The sequence below is a fragment of the Dipodomys ordii genome, unplaced genomic scaffold, assembly GCF_000151885.1.
Source record: "Dipodomys ordii isolate 6190 unplaced genomic scaffold, Dord_2.0 Scaffold58, whole genome shotgun sequence".
In the NCBI taxonomy this organism is placed as follows: Eukaryota; Metazoa; Chordata; class Mammalia; order Rodentia; family Heteromyidae; genus Dipodomys; species Dipodomys ordii.
Genome location: NW_012267274.1, coordinates 7,585,032 through 7,600,787, shown reverse-complemented (window position 1 = coordinate 7,600,787; position 15,756 = coordinate 7,585,032). Strand labels below are relative to the sequence as shown.

The 15,756-nt window shown below is 41.4% G+C and overlaps 1 protein-coding gene across 1 annotated transcript; it reads right to left on the bottom strand.

Annotated features, from left to right (window-relative positions):
• Positions 1 to 693: 693 nt before the first annotated feature.
• Nsmce4a (non-SMC element 4 homolog A (S. cerevisiae)) lies at positions 694 to 15,632 on the bottom strand. Its single transcript, XM_013021987.1, has 10 exons — positions 15,431 to 15,632; positions 12,782 to 12,912; positions 6,943 to 7,094; positions 5,862 to 5,961; positions 5,002 to 5,092; positions 3,958 to 4,052; positions 3,238 to 3,286; positions 2,185 to 2,279; positions 2,011 to 2,096; positions 694 to 961 (listed from the first exon to the last, which is right to left on the bottom strand). Exons 1-9 carry the CDS (start codon positions 15,615 to 15,617, stop codon positions 2,022 to 2,024), a joined length of 975 nt encoding a protein of 324 aa, XP_012877441.1. The 5' UTR covers positions 15,618 to 15,632; the 3' UTR covers positions 694 to 961; positions 2,011 to 2,021.
• Positions 15,633 to 15,756: the final 124 nt, after the last annotated feature.

The window sequence follows — 15,756 nt, the reverse complement described above, 5'->3', positions numbered from 1 at the left end:
TAAAGAGGAGGCAAAGCCAGGCTCTGGTGGCCTAATCCTTGCTACTTGGGCAGCTAAGAGCTGAAGGATAGCAGTTTGAAGCCAGCCTAAGCAGAAAAGTCCACTAGACTCCATCTGAAAAAACAGCAAGTGGCAGGACTGGATGTAAGGCTCAAGTGAGCCTTAGAGTGCGCCAACCTAGCAAATGCTAGGCCCTGAGTTCAAATCCTAGCACTGCAAAAACAAACTACAATAAAAAGCAACTTTTTAGAGACATGACTACAGTTAAGGGGAAAACCAGATACAGACAGAGAGGAATGACTAAGAAGCAGGAAGAACCATAATCCAGTCTTCCACAGAAAGAGGCACCTCTACTCCAGACCCCAGAGGAGTGGAGAGAAACAGGGTAGAAGCAGAAAGCTGGAAGATGAGAGAAGGAGCCCAGAATGCACCAAGGACAGACTAGAAAGTTCCAAAGAGATGAGAAGCATGTGTGTAGACCCAGGGCTGGCCTTGCTGGAGACAGTGGTTCAGCCTGGCTTACCAAAGGCTTAAGTAGCTCCCTGTGTGCAAATCAAAGGCTAAGTTGTATGCAGTTACAGCTATTTGACCATTTTAATGTGTAAACGCAATTTTGTATGAAACACCTGATAACCTGAGGTTGATTTGACTGGCTAACTTTACAACGTAGAGACATTGAAAGAACTGAAAAACGATCCATAGGACTGACAACCTAAGAAAAACTTTTAATAGGACAACACTAGAAAAACTCCAAGAAGAGAAATAATGAGTAACTACAATTATTTGTTGTATACAATTATTTATATGGCAGTGAATCTCCTTTAATCAAAGACAAATCATAACAATCCTCTTAACTATCAAAAGCTACAATTTGCTAAAACTTATCTTTAAAAATGCTTAATCATACAATATGTACAATACATGCTTCTTCCTTTTTGGGATTACATGATCCAATGGAGTCCTAAAAAAGGAGGAAAAAGAGCTGGTTAACAGTTGATAAATGCAAAGATCATGTGATACATATAAATGAAATCTAAGGACTGTGCCCTCAGTGAGTAGGGCCTAGATTATTCTACATTATTGGGGCATGTGTGTGTGTCTATGTGCGTGTATATATATATATATATATATATATATATATATGCATAAATATACATCCATATGTATCACTTAAATTGATATAGATATATCACATATATAGTAATGCATAGCCTCTTTCCCTCAAAATGCTTTAACAGAAATGATCATAGAACAAAAGCTCAATTAATTGAAACATATAAAAACTACATTCCTTAAAAGGCTCATGTTAATTATTAGAGCTAGAAAAATAAAAGTAATGATTATCTTGCTCAAAAATGCCCCCTTTGGGCAGGGTGAGGAGTGGCGTGGCTCCTGTGGCAGAGTGCCTATCTACTACGCCAAAGCCCTGGGTTAACTCATTAAGTTATTAATTTGTTAGGGCATTAAAAATCCAAATCTAACCAGGTGCAGGTGGAGCATGCTCTTAATTCTAGCTACTCAGTAGGCTAAGATCTAAGGAACATGGTTCAAGGCCAGCCCTGACAGGGAAATCCATGAGACTCTTAGCTCCAGTTAACCATTAAAAAAAAAAAAAAGCTGGAAGTAGAGTTCTGGTTCAAGTTGTAAAGCAGTAGCCTTGAGCACAAAAGCTCAGGGACAGCTCCTACATCCTGAGTTCAAGACCCAGGACCCACACAAAAAACAAAAACAAAAAAACCCATCCAGATCTGGAACAAAGTGTCCTGCACTGAATTTCCAGCTGTACTGAAGTAACCAATCCTTAGAAGGGATAAAGGGACTCCCACTCACGAGATCCTGCCTTTGTCTTGCACCAGTATCTTCTACATTGTCTCATTAGAGTGGATGTTGATTGTCTACAGATTTTTCTCTATGAACAATAGAGCACTCAATAGAGTAGGAAAAAAGTGTGATTCGGATTGCCAAATAAACTGTAATAAAACTGCACAGCTATCATATAGAAAATGTCACCTGTAGTGGCATCAAGCACTTAGCCTCTGCTGGCTCTGTCCCAAAGCAATTGCAGGCTCGGAAATCTCAAAGGTCTTCACAATCTCCTAGTGGGGAAGAAAAGAACATTTGGGCAGTGCATTCATACCAAGAGAAGTCAGCCCCAGAATCAAGGAGGGCGACACACATTCTTACCTCCCAGTCACGGTAACTCAGAGCTATAATTCCTTGATTCCTAATTTGGGTATGATGATCGATGCCTTCACTTTCATCATTAATATTAACAGGCTCTGTTTAAAAGACATGTTATAGATGATCAAATCAGAACAGGGAATATGAACAGCAAATGATAACAGAAATGAAACTTGTACTGAGAAGATATTTAAAATATGACAAGGATTTTATGCATTATCAACTTGCAAGTAATCCCACTTGCTTCCATTTGGAAAAAAACAAAAAACGTAGACTAACATATCAAAAACATCAGAAAATGTCTGCATATGTATGCACTAAAACACAAAGCAACTAAGAGTGCAATATGAAATTGTCAACGTGAAGTTAAGTGCAATGAAAGGACCATGTTCACTCCTGGAGAACTGAGAAGGACATGAGTTACAGATAGAGGGAAATATTCCAGGACTCAAGATTCACAGAATCTCAGAAAGAGAAGAAGCTGCCATCCTGGAAAACACTGCTCCATTAAAATGTTAATTTTTACAACGGATGTTGACTCAATGAAGGTTGAATCTATTAAAAGTTTAAACCATGGTCATGTTTTCTGACTTGAGTTGGGTAGCACTCAAAGCTACCACTTGAGCCCCAGCTCCACTTTTGGCTTTTTGGTGGTTAATTAGAAATAAGTTTCACAGACTATCCTGTCCAGGCTGACTTCAAACCACGACTCTCAGATCTCAAGCATTCTGAGTAGCTAGGACTACAGGTATGAGTCACCAGCGCCAGCTAAAAAAGCATTTTGTATACTCTAGAATATTTTCTCTGGGGCTGGGAAGGTGGCTCAGTGGTAGAGCGCTTGCCTTGCATGCATGAGGCCCTGGGTTCGATTCCTTAGCACCACAGAAGAAAAAAGCCGGAAGTGGTGCTGTGACTCAAGTGGTAGAGTGCTAGCCTTGAGCTGAAGAGCTGAGGGACAGCGCCCAGGCCCAGAGTTCAGGCCCCAAGACTGGACCCAAAAACATATAAATAAAATAGAATATTATCTCTGAATCTAAAATTTCCAGTATAATTTACCTATTATTGGCAGTCGGTCTTGGTCAAGTCTTATTCTTGCAAAACCATCCTAAAACAGAAACAGTTTAAAAAGACCAAAGTTTAGGCTCAAGCTTATAGCCACTAGGTGCAAAAAATTGTTCATAGAGAAAAATCTGTAGACAATCAACATCCACTCTAATGAGACAATGTGGAAGATACTAATTCTCTTAATATCTTTCTTTAAGCAGGGTCTGGCTCAGGTTTCTAATCAACTTTCACCACCTACTACTCTCCAACCTTGAATCTCCTACGGAAAATTCTGAGTTCTTTAATTTGCATACTTTATTATGCCCACATTTTTTTTTATTTATAATTCTACCACTGGGAATATTGACAAAATATTCTTTTGTATTTCTGAGAAACCAGTCAATACAAGTTTTTGGGCAATGTTTTTAATTATGATCCGAAACATGAGGTTGCATGTAGAATTCTCTTTGGTATTATATCAGCACTCAAAAAGTTTCATATTTTGGAACATTTCAGACTTTGGACTTCTAGATTAAGATAATCTGTAATTTCAAAGATACAAAAAAGCAAGGTATACAAAATATTTTACCTAGTCTCTCGTACTAATAGAATGCCAATATTTTGCTCTAGTGAAACAAACCTGTATTATTATGCCAGTATCCTCCCTCTACAGCTTTTATTACATACTCTTTAAAAAGCATAGAAAAACATTAAGGGAATCTGAACTCTTACCCGTATAATGAAGGAGACATGGAAGATGTTTTCTACTGTACGGGGAAAAGAATGTGGATCAACCACGAAGTCAAAAAAGGACATTGGAGTATCAGCTACAGAAAAAAGAGAAAAAGATCTTCAAAACAGAAAGACACTTGCTGACTAATAAGATTTACACCCTAGTGTTTGCCACAGACAGGCAAGGAATACATTCTTCTGGTTTGGGAGGGAGACACAACTATTCTGGAGGTCAACTTGGCACAGCATTAAAACAGGTCCCTGCTGGCCTGGCAATCCTCTTAAAAGCCATTCTATAGCAACATTATTACACTCAAGATTATCATATTACCATCTTGTACAAGAGTAAAATGAAGTAAGGACTTTATCCAGTAGGAGAAAATATATGAAAAAAGGCTCCCTATGTATTAATAGGGAAGAATAACCACATAGAAGTCACATTCCAGAAGAAAATGTTGGTTTTGAAAACGCAGAAACAAAACCAACAGCAACCAACCAAACTACTTTGAAACAAAAACAGCAAGCAGTGAAAGCTGATGTACCAGGCTGCACAAATGACTATCTCTGTGGGTAAGGAGATAAGATAGGAGTTGGATTCTTTTCTCACTTTAGTGGCAAGTATTATTAAGAAAAAATCTTCTAAAAAAGCAGTTATTTCTAAAAGGAGGAAGTCTCATTAAATATATATTACCAGAAAGAATCAAAATCATTCAAACACTATAATTAAATTTTAATTTAAGAGCCTTTTAAATAAACATGTCAAATAAAAATAACCTGACTGGTTACATAAAACATCTGATAAATCCAATTGATCATGCTTGCATGTGATGTTGGGGAGGATTGAAATCAGGATCTGGGTGCTATCCCTTTATCAAAACTCAAGGGTGGTGCTCTACTACTTGAGCTACAGCTCCATTTCTAGCTTTTTGGTGGCCTTGAACTTTCCTACCTAGGATGGCATTGAACTGCAATCCTCAGATCTTAGCCTTCTGAGTAGTTAGCCACCAGCTCAAACTGCTCTACTTTTGATTTTGTCATACTTACGATCTTCTCGAAAATACGTTTGCAACAATCCCAAGATTCTTTCTACTTCCTTTTCTGTTGCTTCCTGATGAGATTCTTCCATACATTTCAACTGGAAAAAATGAATCCACTGTCAAACTGCCTGGCCTCCTTGCTTGCTACTTCATAATCTTTCCTTCTCTCTTGCACACCTAAACTCCTGAAGTGTTTTCTTAGGAATTGCTAGCAATTTTAGCCCCAACTTAAAATCTGTAGTTAAAAATACAAAAAGAACTTTAAAACAGTGATTCTCAATTTTAATACTCCCCTCTCCTACCCAGGCATCATCTGCCAATAATAAGAGTTTTGGCTGTCACAACTGAGTGCTGAAGGCAGGATTGGCATCTAGTAGGTAGAGGTTAAACATGTTATTAAAACCTCATTATGCCCAGATCTCCGAAGAGCAAAGCACTATCCAGCCTTAAAGTGTTGACAGCACTGAATCTGAGACATCCTGGTATACAAGTACAGATCCAAACTATAAAAATAAAAAATTTAAGGGGCTGGGAAGATGGCTCCGTGGTAGAGCGCTTGCCTTGCATGCCTGAGGCCCTGGGTTCGATTCCTCAGCACCACATAAGCAAAATGAAAAAAAAAAAAGCCAGAAGTGGCGCTGTGGCTCAAGTGGTAGAGCGCTAGCCTTGAGCTGAAGAGCTGAGGGACAGCACCCAGGCCCAGAGTTCAGGCCCCATGACCGGACCCAAAAAAAATAAAAAATTTAAGGCTTAAATAAAATGTTGATTTAAAAACAAAACCTGACTCCAAATCCTAAAAAAAGATGGCCAACTGCATGTACATGACATCAATGGTATTTTAACTTTAGGTAGTTTAAAGGAACAAACCTGAGCAGGCATTGCCCGCTGCTCTTCTATTGTACGGGGTCTTCTCGGACGATCAATTCGGGGCTTTGGCACAGGGAACTCTCCTTGTATCGAACCCAACCTAATGAAAAATATACTTTCAAGTGTTTTTGCTTAATTTCACTGAGAGCAGTAGGCATGGCAGAATCAAATTCAGATCAGACATCAGTAATGTGGGCTGCATCACCAGAACAAGACGGTTTGTGACATCCTGTATGCTCCTTCTGTCTTTCTAGAAGAACTCCTTGAGCTTGGCTCAATCAGATACTTCCTCAAACACCTTCACAGTGTCCTACTGGCTGGTGTTGTACCTGCCAGGTCTTCTAACTGTGATTCTACCTTAATCTCAAGATGTCTAAAAGGGTAAATTAAAGAATTAATGTCCAGGAGCTGTATCATATAAGGAAGAAAGGACTGAACCAATTTAGAAGGTTATCCTAAAGAAAAATATGCCCTAGGCAACTGGACCATGGTGCCTGAATGATGTCTAACAAAAGAACCAGCTAAAGCACTTCTTCGTTTCTCCCTGGTATCAAACTAAGAAGGTAGACAGAAGCCAATTTCATCTGAGTATAAAGAAAAACTCCTGAAAATTAGAGTTGCATCCTTAAAGATGATAAAATTATGATTTAAAAAAATTTGAGTTGTATCCAAACAGTAAACTAGGCAGTTGATGTGCTAGTAATTCAAATAGTCAAATACGTTGAGTGATCACTCCACAGGACACTACAATTAATGGCCCTTGTGTATAATGCACAAATCTTAAGTACTGAGTAAAAAGTGTCTTACATGACAAGAATTTCAAAGATGATAGGACAAAACCCCATGTTTGCTACAGACCCAAAATCTGATGTGCTAGAATACCAACATGCCAGCACAGAGCTTTGCTAAAGCAGAATGAGAGATAGCTTTGAGGCTCCATCTACAGGAAGAGTTCATGGACTTCTAGTCTACATAGTCCAAAAAATGGCTTCATGGTGGTAACCTCTCTAATTTGGAACGGCATTTGTCCCTACAATAAAAGACAAAGGTTTAGTCTATTGAATTTTTTAAATGATCTTACAGGAAGTGGAACGTATGGGTTTTATTAAAGGTGTTTTCTGCTGTTTTTCCCGGTATTGTCCAGGAGTCATAAACTATAAGTTCCAAATCAGAACTATCTCCATCACGGATGAATTCTTCAGCTTCTAGTGGATTTATACCCATATATGTCAGCTATAAGAAAAAGAAAAAGAAGAAAAAAAGGTAAAGCCACAAGCAATCATTTACCACATCCAATAATATTTTTTTTAATTTTATTTGTGAACATGCTGTACAGAGGAGTTACAATTACATGGGCAGGATAATGCGTACATTTCTTACCAAGCATTGCAGCCTCCTCCTTTGTTTACCCTACACCTTTAAGAGGCCAGAAACAAAGCTTGTTTTCAGCATATTATTATGTTGGCTCAATTACTGTAAACATTATATATAAATTCCTACTCAAAGGTTATCTTCTCTTTGATAGAAAATATGCTCCAATGCATGTAGAACTTTGGGTGAAAAACTGAAATAACTAAAGACCAGCGATTCTCACCAGGGTGATTAGGGATCTTTGGGCAGTGCTAAAATTTTTGGTTGTCACAATTAACATGTACTGCTCTACTGTTCCTCTACTGGGTATAGGTGCCCACAAGAAAGACACAGCTCTAGCCCCCTGCAGGTCAATCAAGAATGCTAGCCAGGCTGTGTGCCAGTGGTCCACACTGTAATCGTAACTACTCAGGAAGCTTGAGTGAGATCTGAGGATAGAAGTTTGAAGCCAGCCCAGGCAGGAAAGTGTGTGACACTCTTATCTCTAATAAACTACCAAAAAGCCCCAAGGGGAGTGATGGGTCAAGTGGCAGAGCACTAGCCTTGAGCAAAAATGCTCAGGGACAGCACTTAAGCCCTGGGTTCAAGTCTTAGGGCCAGCACCAAAAGAAGAAAAAAAAATAAGATAAAAAAAGAATGCCAGCCAGAACTAAGCTCATCAGAGATTGTTGTATCACAAAGAGTTCAGCTATCACTAAAAATGCTGACATACATACATAAAATGGCATCCCAAATGAAAAGCTCCAAGACAGAGAACCTGAACAAAGACCCTTCCCCTACCCCTTGCTGGTGGCCAAGCCGCCAAAGCAGCCCTGCCCGGGGCTGCCTGGGACCCTAAAGCCACAGTGATCCATAGAACTCCAGGGCTGGTGCTGGACCTGGACAGTGTAAACAGAGACTGAGACCATGAAACCCAGACCCGGAGCCCCCATTACCACCCCCATCAGCCACCCTGCCCTACCCACAGTCCTCGCAACAGAGCACCGTGGCAACCAGCAATCTATAGTACACAGATACAGCGACCCGCCACACCACCACTGGACAGCCCTTAACCAGGTTCAGAACAAGTGAGTACTCTTGGGGGGGCACCCCCCCATCCCGCCACGGGAGACCAGAGCTAGCAGTAACCCCAGAGCTAGACCCGGACCCCTCCCCCTCCCGCCTAGGCTACTAGTCCCACCAAAGCTGGGAACTGTGAAAGCACCCCAGCAACCCGTGGAGTGCACCCAGCTAGCCAGGTCGCTGCCATTCTTCAATTTAACGTCAGGAACTGGTGTGTGGGCTCCAGTAGCCCGTGCCTGGGTCCGCGGGGGGCAGAAGACCAAGCAGAGCTGTGCTGCTGGCCCCTAGTCTGAAGTCAGGAACTGGGCTCCAGGGCTCCAGCAGCCAGAGCTGGTGGAAGAAGCCACACCTGTGTGTTCCAGGCAGGTGTTACTGACCCAAGAACCAACCCAAAACCAAGCGAAGGCAGCCACCTATTGACCAAAACAAATTTGGGATTTGACTCCAATAATCCCTAAATCCTCATGCAGCCACCTATTGACCAAAACAAATTTGGGATTTGACTCCAATAATCCCTGAATCCTCATGCGAAAATCACAGCAAAAAATTACAAGATTCATCAACAGCCAAGACAGCAAACCACCCCCAAAGGCCAACAGTCACTCAGGGAAGAACGCCAGTGAAAGCAAAAAAGGAATGGAAGACAAATGCTACATCCAAGAGCTGATAGAGACAATGACCCAAGTATTAAAGAGAGAAATGGATCTGAAATTTAAACAAAGAAACGACTTATCAAAAGAAGCCCAGGATTTCAAACAAGAGATACCCTCAAGAATAGATGCAGTACACACCTCGTTAAAAGACGAAATTAATACTTTGAGAACCGACATAGAAATGATAAATGGATCGATTTCCTCCATGCAAACCACAATGGAAGCCATAGTTAATAGAGTGAACGAAATGGAAAATAGAAGATCAGATACTGAAGACAAAATGCAGCAACTGGGTGAAAAAAGTTACAGAAATGGAAAAAACATTCAAAATATGCCAAAGGGAAGTCCAAGAACAAGCAGACAATGCCAAGAAATTTAAACTTCATATAATTGGGGTTGACCAAGGTGAGGAATACCAGAATAGAGGGATGCAACACTTATTCAATAAAATTATCACCAAAAATATCCCCAATCTTAAAAGAGAAAATCTCACAGAAGCAAGCATACAAACACCTAGCAAACAGGATCCCACGAGTAACACTTCTAAGCACATCATAGTTAAAAATGCTAGATTTAAACAATGAAGAATCTTACATGGGGCAAAAGCAAAGAAGGAGCTATACTAAATGGGGAAAACATTAGAATCATTGCAGATCTCGCCACATAGACACGGAATGCAAGGAAAGCCTGGGAAAGTACCATCCAAGCCCTGAGAACCAGTAACTGCCAACCCAGACTGGTATATCCAGTGAAGCTAGCATTCACATTCAATAGAGAAACTAAAATTTTTAATAGTAAAGAAAAACTAAATGAGTTCATAAATAGGCCAGCACTACAAAGAATATTAAGAGAAGGAATACAATTTGAAGAAAATAATCATGATCAGGAATCCCCATCAGACAGATATCACTAGAAAACCAACTTAGTAAGCACAGGAGGAAAGCAGGAAAATGACAGGAAACACAATGTATCTCTCTATAATAACCATAAATATTAATGGACTCAATTCAGCAATCGAAAGAAAAAGAACTACAGATTGGATCAGAAAACAAGATCTATCCGTTTATTGTCTTCAAGAGACCCATCTCACAGCCAAAGATAAAAACAAGCTTCGAGTGAAGGGATGGAGGAAAATCTACCATGCAGATGTTCCCAGCAAGAAGGCTGGATTGCCATCCTGATATTTGACAAAATAAACTTTTCATTAAAATCAATACAAAAAGACAAAGGACACTACATATTAATACAGGGAACAATCCAAGAAGAGGATAATACCATTATCAACTCTCCCAACAATGGAGCACCCAAATATGTTAAGCAAATACCCTCAGACTTACAGGAAAAAGATAGATCCAAATATAATAATACTAGGAAACTTTTAATACCCCACTCTCACAAAGGACAGATCTACCAACCAGAGAATTGGCAAAGAAGCCTCCTAATTAAATGATGCCATATCTCAAGTGAACTAAATTGAAATCTACAGTTTTCCACCCACCCAACAACAACCCAGTATACATTCTTCTCAGCAGCTCCTGGAACTTTCTTCAAAATAGATCATAGCTCATTGCATTATCCTGTCAAATGCTAGAAGTTACTCAAGTAAAATGGTAATGTCATAAACAATAACCACAAAACCCTTGAAGAGCTCAACTTTATCAAGGGTAAGTAAGCTCCAAAGAGCTTACAGTACTTGCAAGGGCCTGGTTGAAGTCACATGATGGGCTCCCAGCCATCCTGCACCTGGCATCCCGTCACCACCCTATCTTTTTTTTTTGTTTTTTGTCGGTTGTGGGGCTTGAACTCTGGGCCTGGGCGCTGTCCCTCAGCTCTTCAGCTCAAGGCAAGCGCTCTACCACTTGAGCTACAGCGCCACTTCCGGTTTTCTGGTGGTTTATTGGAGATAGGAGTCTCATGGTCTCTCCTGCCCAGGCTGGCTTTGAACCGCAATCCTCAGATCTCAGCTTCCTGAGTAGCTAGGATTACAGGCGTGAGCCACCAGCGCCCGGCTTCACCCTATCTTCTTAGCAGGAAGTTTCCACTGTTGTCTGCTTAGGTCTACCAACCTTCTCCTCAGCATCTACATTGGATGCTTTATTCCTGAGAAGGCCTTCCCCAACCCAAGTCCACACTACCATACATGTCAAGTTTTATATTTATTGCTTTAAGACTTCTAAAATATATTTTATTTTTTTAAGTGGAGAGCTTTACCTTATTTTAAAAAGTAATTTTTTAGTTAGGACACCGGTGGCTCATGCCTATAATCCTAGCTACTCAGGAGGCTGAGATCTGAGGATCATGGTTAAAGCCAGCCCAGGCAGGAAAGTCTCTGAGACTTTTATCTCCAATAACCCACCAGAAACCTGGAAGTGGCATTTGGCCTAAGTGGTAGAGTACTCACCTTGAGCTGAATTGCTCAGGGACGGAGCCTAGGCCCAGAATTCAAGCCCCACAACCAACGGAAAAAAAAAAAAAATGCCAGAAGTGGAGCTATGGCTCAAGTGAAAGAGCACAAGCCTTGAACACAAAAACTCGGGCACAGTGCCTAGGCTAGGACTGGCACCCAAACAAACACACACCAACAAAGCTTAGTATCTACATAGATATACTAAGTATTGTGTTTTCCTAAATGTATTATTCCTTTTTTTTGACTAGTCCTGGAGCTTGAACTCAGAGCCTGGGCACTATTCCTGAGCCTCTCTGTGCTCAAGGCTAGCACTCTACCACTTGAGCTATAGCACTACTTCCAGCTTTTTCTGTTTATGTGGTACTGAGGAATTGAACCCAGGACTTCATGCATGCTAAGCAAGTACTCTACCACTAAGCCACATTCCCAGCCTGTATTATTCTTTTAAATAAAACTTTGTTTCAAATAAAACATTTTTAAGGTTTATATTAAGGTTTTAAAAACAAATTGGAAAATCATTATCTGCATTATGACTTTACAAAATAATCACGTTATTTGGTCAGATCTTACTAAATTTCTTTTTTTTTCCTTCTTCTTCCCCTCCCTACCTCTATCCTCAATACTGAGGATGAAACCCAAGGTCTCACACATGCTTGACAAGTACTCTACCCACTGAGCTACTGTACCCCTACTTTTTAATTTTTATTTTGAGACAGTCTCAACAGGTAGGCCACACAGACCTGGTCTACCACACCCAGCCTAAATCATTCTAATAACCATTTAAACAAAGTATGCAGCCCTAAAGTCAACGTTCACACCAACACAGATCTTTGTGTGCCAGGACAGAGCTGTCTCAAACAACAAAGTGCCAGGAAAGATCACTATGTGTTTGTTTTTTTTTTTTGACAACTTCATCCAAAAATGTTTTTAAATTTCAGGTGTAAATACTGAAACTTACTAAGAGGCAAAGAAAGGTGAATAAATCAAAACAAAACAAAAACTGCCATGGTATCATGTGGTTATTAAATATGCTCAAAGGCAAACCAAAATAGACCTCCTCATCAGTCTAACTCCTCTCCAACTGAGCTCTGCCGCTGCAGTGTGCCCTCCCCTGTAACCTATCCCAGGCTGAGAAGGATCTAGAATACATATGAAGTGACTGAGTAACCAGAGCACTCAGAGTCCTAAAACAAAAAACTGAGAGATTCTCAAAGTGCTCCAAGTTCCCACTCGAAACTCTTAACACATGGCTGGCTCATCTTTCATCTTTTAATTTGATAAGATCTTTTTAGAGGAGGCTGCGTCCAGGGGGGGAAAAAAAAAAGAAAAAGGAAATATAGTGAAAATTACTGACAAAGTGATAGAAGCAGAGAAGGTAATTATACAAAAAAAATTTTTTAATTAAAACTCTGTAGCTTTGAACTTACTAGAGCTTCAACGTATCTTAACATATCAAATGAGCTCAGATCAGAGCGCAGCTGCTTTGCTTTCTCTTTGCCCAAATCTGAAGCCAGAACGAGAAAGTGGGCATCTAAGACTGCTTCTCTTGCTCGGGACACTATGGAGAAAAGAAGGAAACATACATATTAGGAAATACACAGTATCCTTAGACATTTTCCTTATTATTTCTAACTACTTACAAAATGTCTGGATAGGCTAGAAACAGACCAGACCCACTTCTAGAAGTGGCTCCATCCCAAAATCTCAGGGCTGACCAGGCTTCCCAAAAGCCAGTTGGTCTCTAGTTTTTATACTGAACCACAACTGCTTCATAATCCTAGAGTAACAAAACCTCTGTCATGTGAAACATCTGGCTTTTCCCTTTGACTCAATTAACCCAATTGAATCAGCACTCCATAGAAATCACTGAATGTCCACTACATGTAGGAGCGAGATGGTATGAAGTCGAGGGAGGTGAAGGAAGGTTCAACCAACTGGAAGAAAAAGTACAACCAGAAAGGCAAAGTTTAATAGACCCTGTAATGACAGAGATCACAAAAGACTGGTTTGAGAATGCCTACAAAGAGGACTCTCAAGGAAGCTAAGAGGAGATGAACCTATTCAAGTTCAACGCCACTACCCGGCTTGCCCCTCAAGGCTATTTCATTCCCAGTGGTGATTTTCTTCCTGAGCAATCCTCACAGAAACAGCCAAGACATGGCTGGAGAACTTGACTCAAGTTTTTGTTCTTACTCATTGTTTGTTCTCAAAGGGGAAAGGTTTTCATCATTCTAGCCTGACTAAAAAACCCCATGGAAGTAGCTATTTCATGCCTATAATCTAAGCTATTCAGGAAGCTGAGATCTAAGGATTACGGCTTGAAGTCAGTCTAGGCAGGGAAGTCTGAGACTCTTATTTCCAATTAATCACTGAAAAGCTGAAAGTGGAGCTTCAGCTCAAGTGGTAGAGAAGCAGTCTTGAGTGAAAAAGCTAAGAAACAGCATCCAGGCCCTGATATCAAGCTGCAGGATAGAGAAAGGGGGGGGGGGGAAGAAAGGTGCAATGAGGAAGGGATCAAAGTAGAAACGTGGACAGACACTGGTTGCTCGGTAGACCTGTTCCTGGGCTCTGTTCTCTGTCTTCTTGCCCATCAACCCCATGGCACATACAAGAAAAGTGAAAATACCATGTTCTGGATGGATGCAAGGTCTCTAAAGAACTAGACATCAGATCCACTGATGCCAAGCATCTAAAATTCTATTTGTGAGCAATTCCTGGGGCCAAATTGAGTGAATAATTTCAACTTAAACCTCCACCTCAAACCCAGGAAATCGACAAGTAGAAGAGAAGTGACAAGGTGGGTAAAGACCTAATCAGATGTAGAGTAAATATCAAGGGAGTAAGTGAGTCAGAAATGCCAGTGGTGAGATTGTGGATCCAGGCTGTTGATAGAAGCAAGTAGCTATGGGGGTGGGGGAGGGGTCTAGCCCAGTGAAAGAGGACTATTTGGTTCTGAGGTTTCTGCAGGAGAATTTAGATATAGCAAATGTAGTAGACCAAGGAGAGTTGAAAGGAGACCGTGGTCATATCCAAAAAGACCCAAAGGGGGGAACTTGTAGACTCCAGGTGTTCAAAGCAGATAAGCAACCATACTACAAGTATTCCAGTCCTCAAAGGATATGAGGAATTAAGGAGTTGGTACATAGTCAATCCCGTTGACCTTTTTTTTAAACCACTGTATTTATCTGCATTCCCCCTTTCTGTTCCCACAGAACTGTGAGGGGTCTGGAGGAACAATAGTCTGGGTAGTTGTCCTACAGGGTACCGCCATCTGTCCTCTGTCACTGAACACAGACCACCACTACCACAGCTGCGGCTGCTGCGTTTAATTCAAACTAGGATTCGTGTGTGCACGTGGGTGTCAGTCCTGGAACATTAATTCAGGGCCCAGGCACTGTCCCTGAGCTTTTGGGCTCAAGGCTAACACTCCACCATTTGAGCCATGATTCCACCTCCTTCTTTTTTGGTAGCTTATTGGAGGTAACAGTGTCATGGACTTTTCTGCCCAGGATGGCTTCAAACCCTGATCCTCAGATCTCAGATTCCTAAGTAGCTAGGACAGAAGGCAGGAGCCACCAGCACCTGACTCAAACTAAAATTATTTTTCAAAGTGCCATAATCCAGACTTCAATGCTCTGAGCTGGATCCTTTCTCTCCTGCCTCTGATTGGTGCCCAGCAGGTGCATGGAGGCCCGACTTCCTGCACTGCATTATAGGTGAACCACTCACTGAGGGAAAGGAAACCGAGAGCAGAGGTCAGGAAAAACAACACAATGTCCAAGGCTGGCTCGGTTCTCTATTCATCCAGTCAACGAATCCATGCATGCATAGCTCTCAATGTTCACAGGCAACAAAATAAGGGTGAGAGGCCTGTTCAAACACTGTGGGGGACCCCCCCCCCGCAGAATTGGATATGAAGCACTTGGTATATGCCTAGCAAAAGGTAAATGCAAATAAAAGTAGCATTGTCCCTGCACGGAAAGACTTCGGTTTCCCACCTGGGAAAGCACTTTGACTCCAACAAAACTAACATGCTCAGAAAAATGTGTGTATGGTAGTGCACGATAATGAATCACCTCCATTAAACAGAGTGTTGGCCTCTTCAAGGACTTCTGTTAATTTGTCACTAGCATTCAGTATATCCTCTCGGTTTTCTATGGAAAAAGGAAACATGCGAACTTTGAGAAAGGTGCTTCTCCGTCCAGGAACGAGGCGCTGCCTGAAGTTAGCGCCGTGCGAATTCCCCGCTAACCGGACAGGCATGGGGAAGGCAGGCTCCGCGCGAGGCCGCGGACGTGTCCCCCTCCCCCAACCCACGCCCGGGGTGCGGGGGGTCCCCGGTGCAGCGCGGTGGCTAAACTTAGCCCCGGCCCAAAGGGGAGCGCGCGCGCGCGTTCCTGAC

Coding starts and splice junctions, on each gene's coding strand:
- Nsmce4a (XM_013021987.1), bottom strand. CDS start 15,617: ATGCCTGTCCGGTTAGCGGGGAATTCGCACGGCGCTAACTTCAGGCAG. Junction 3,287..3,957: donor ATGTCTCCTTCATTATACGG/GTAAGAGTTCAG, acceptor TTTCTGTTTTAG/GATGGTTTTGCAAGAATAAG. Junction 2,280..3,237: donor AGACCGACTGCCAATAATAG/GTAAATTATACT, acceptor TCTTTTAAACAG/AGCCTGTTAATATTAATGAT.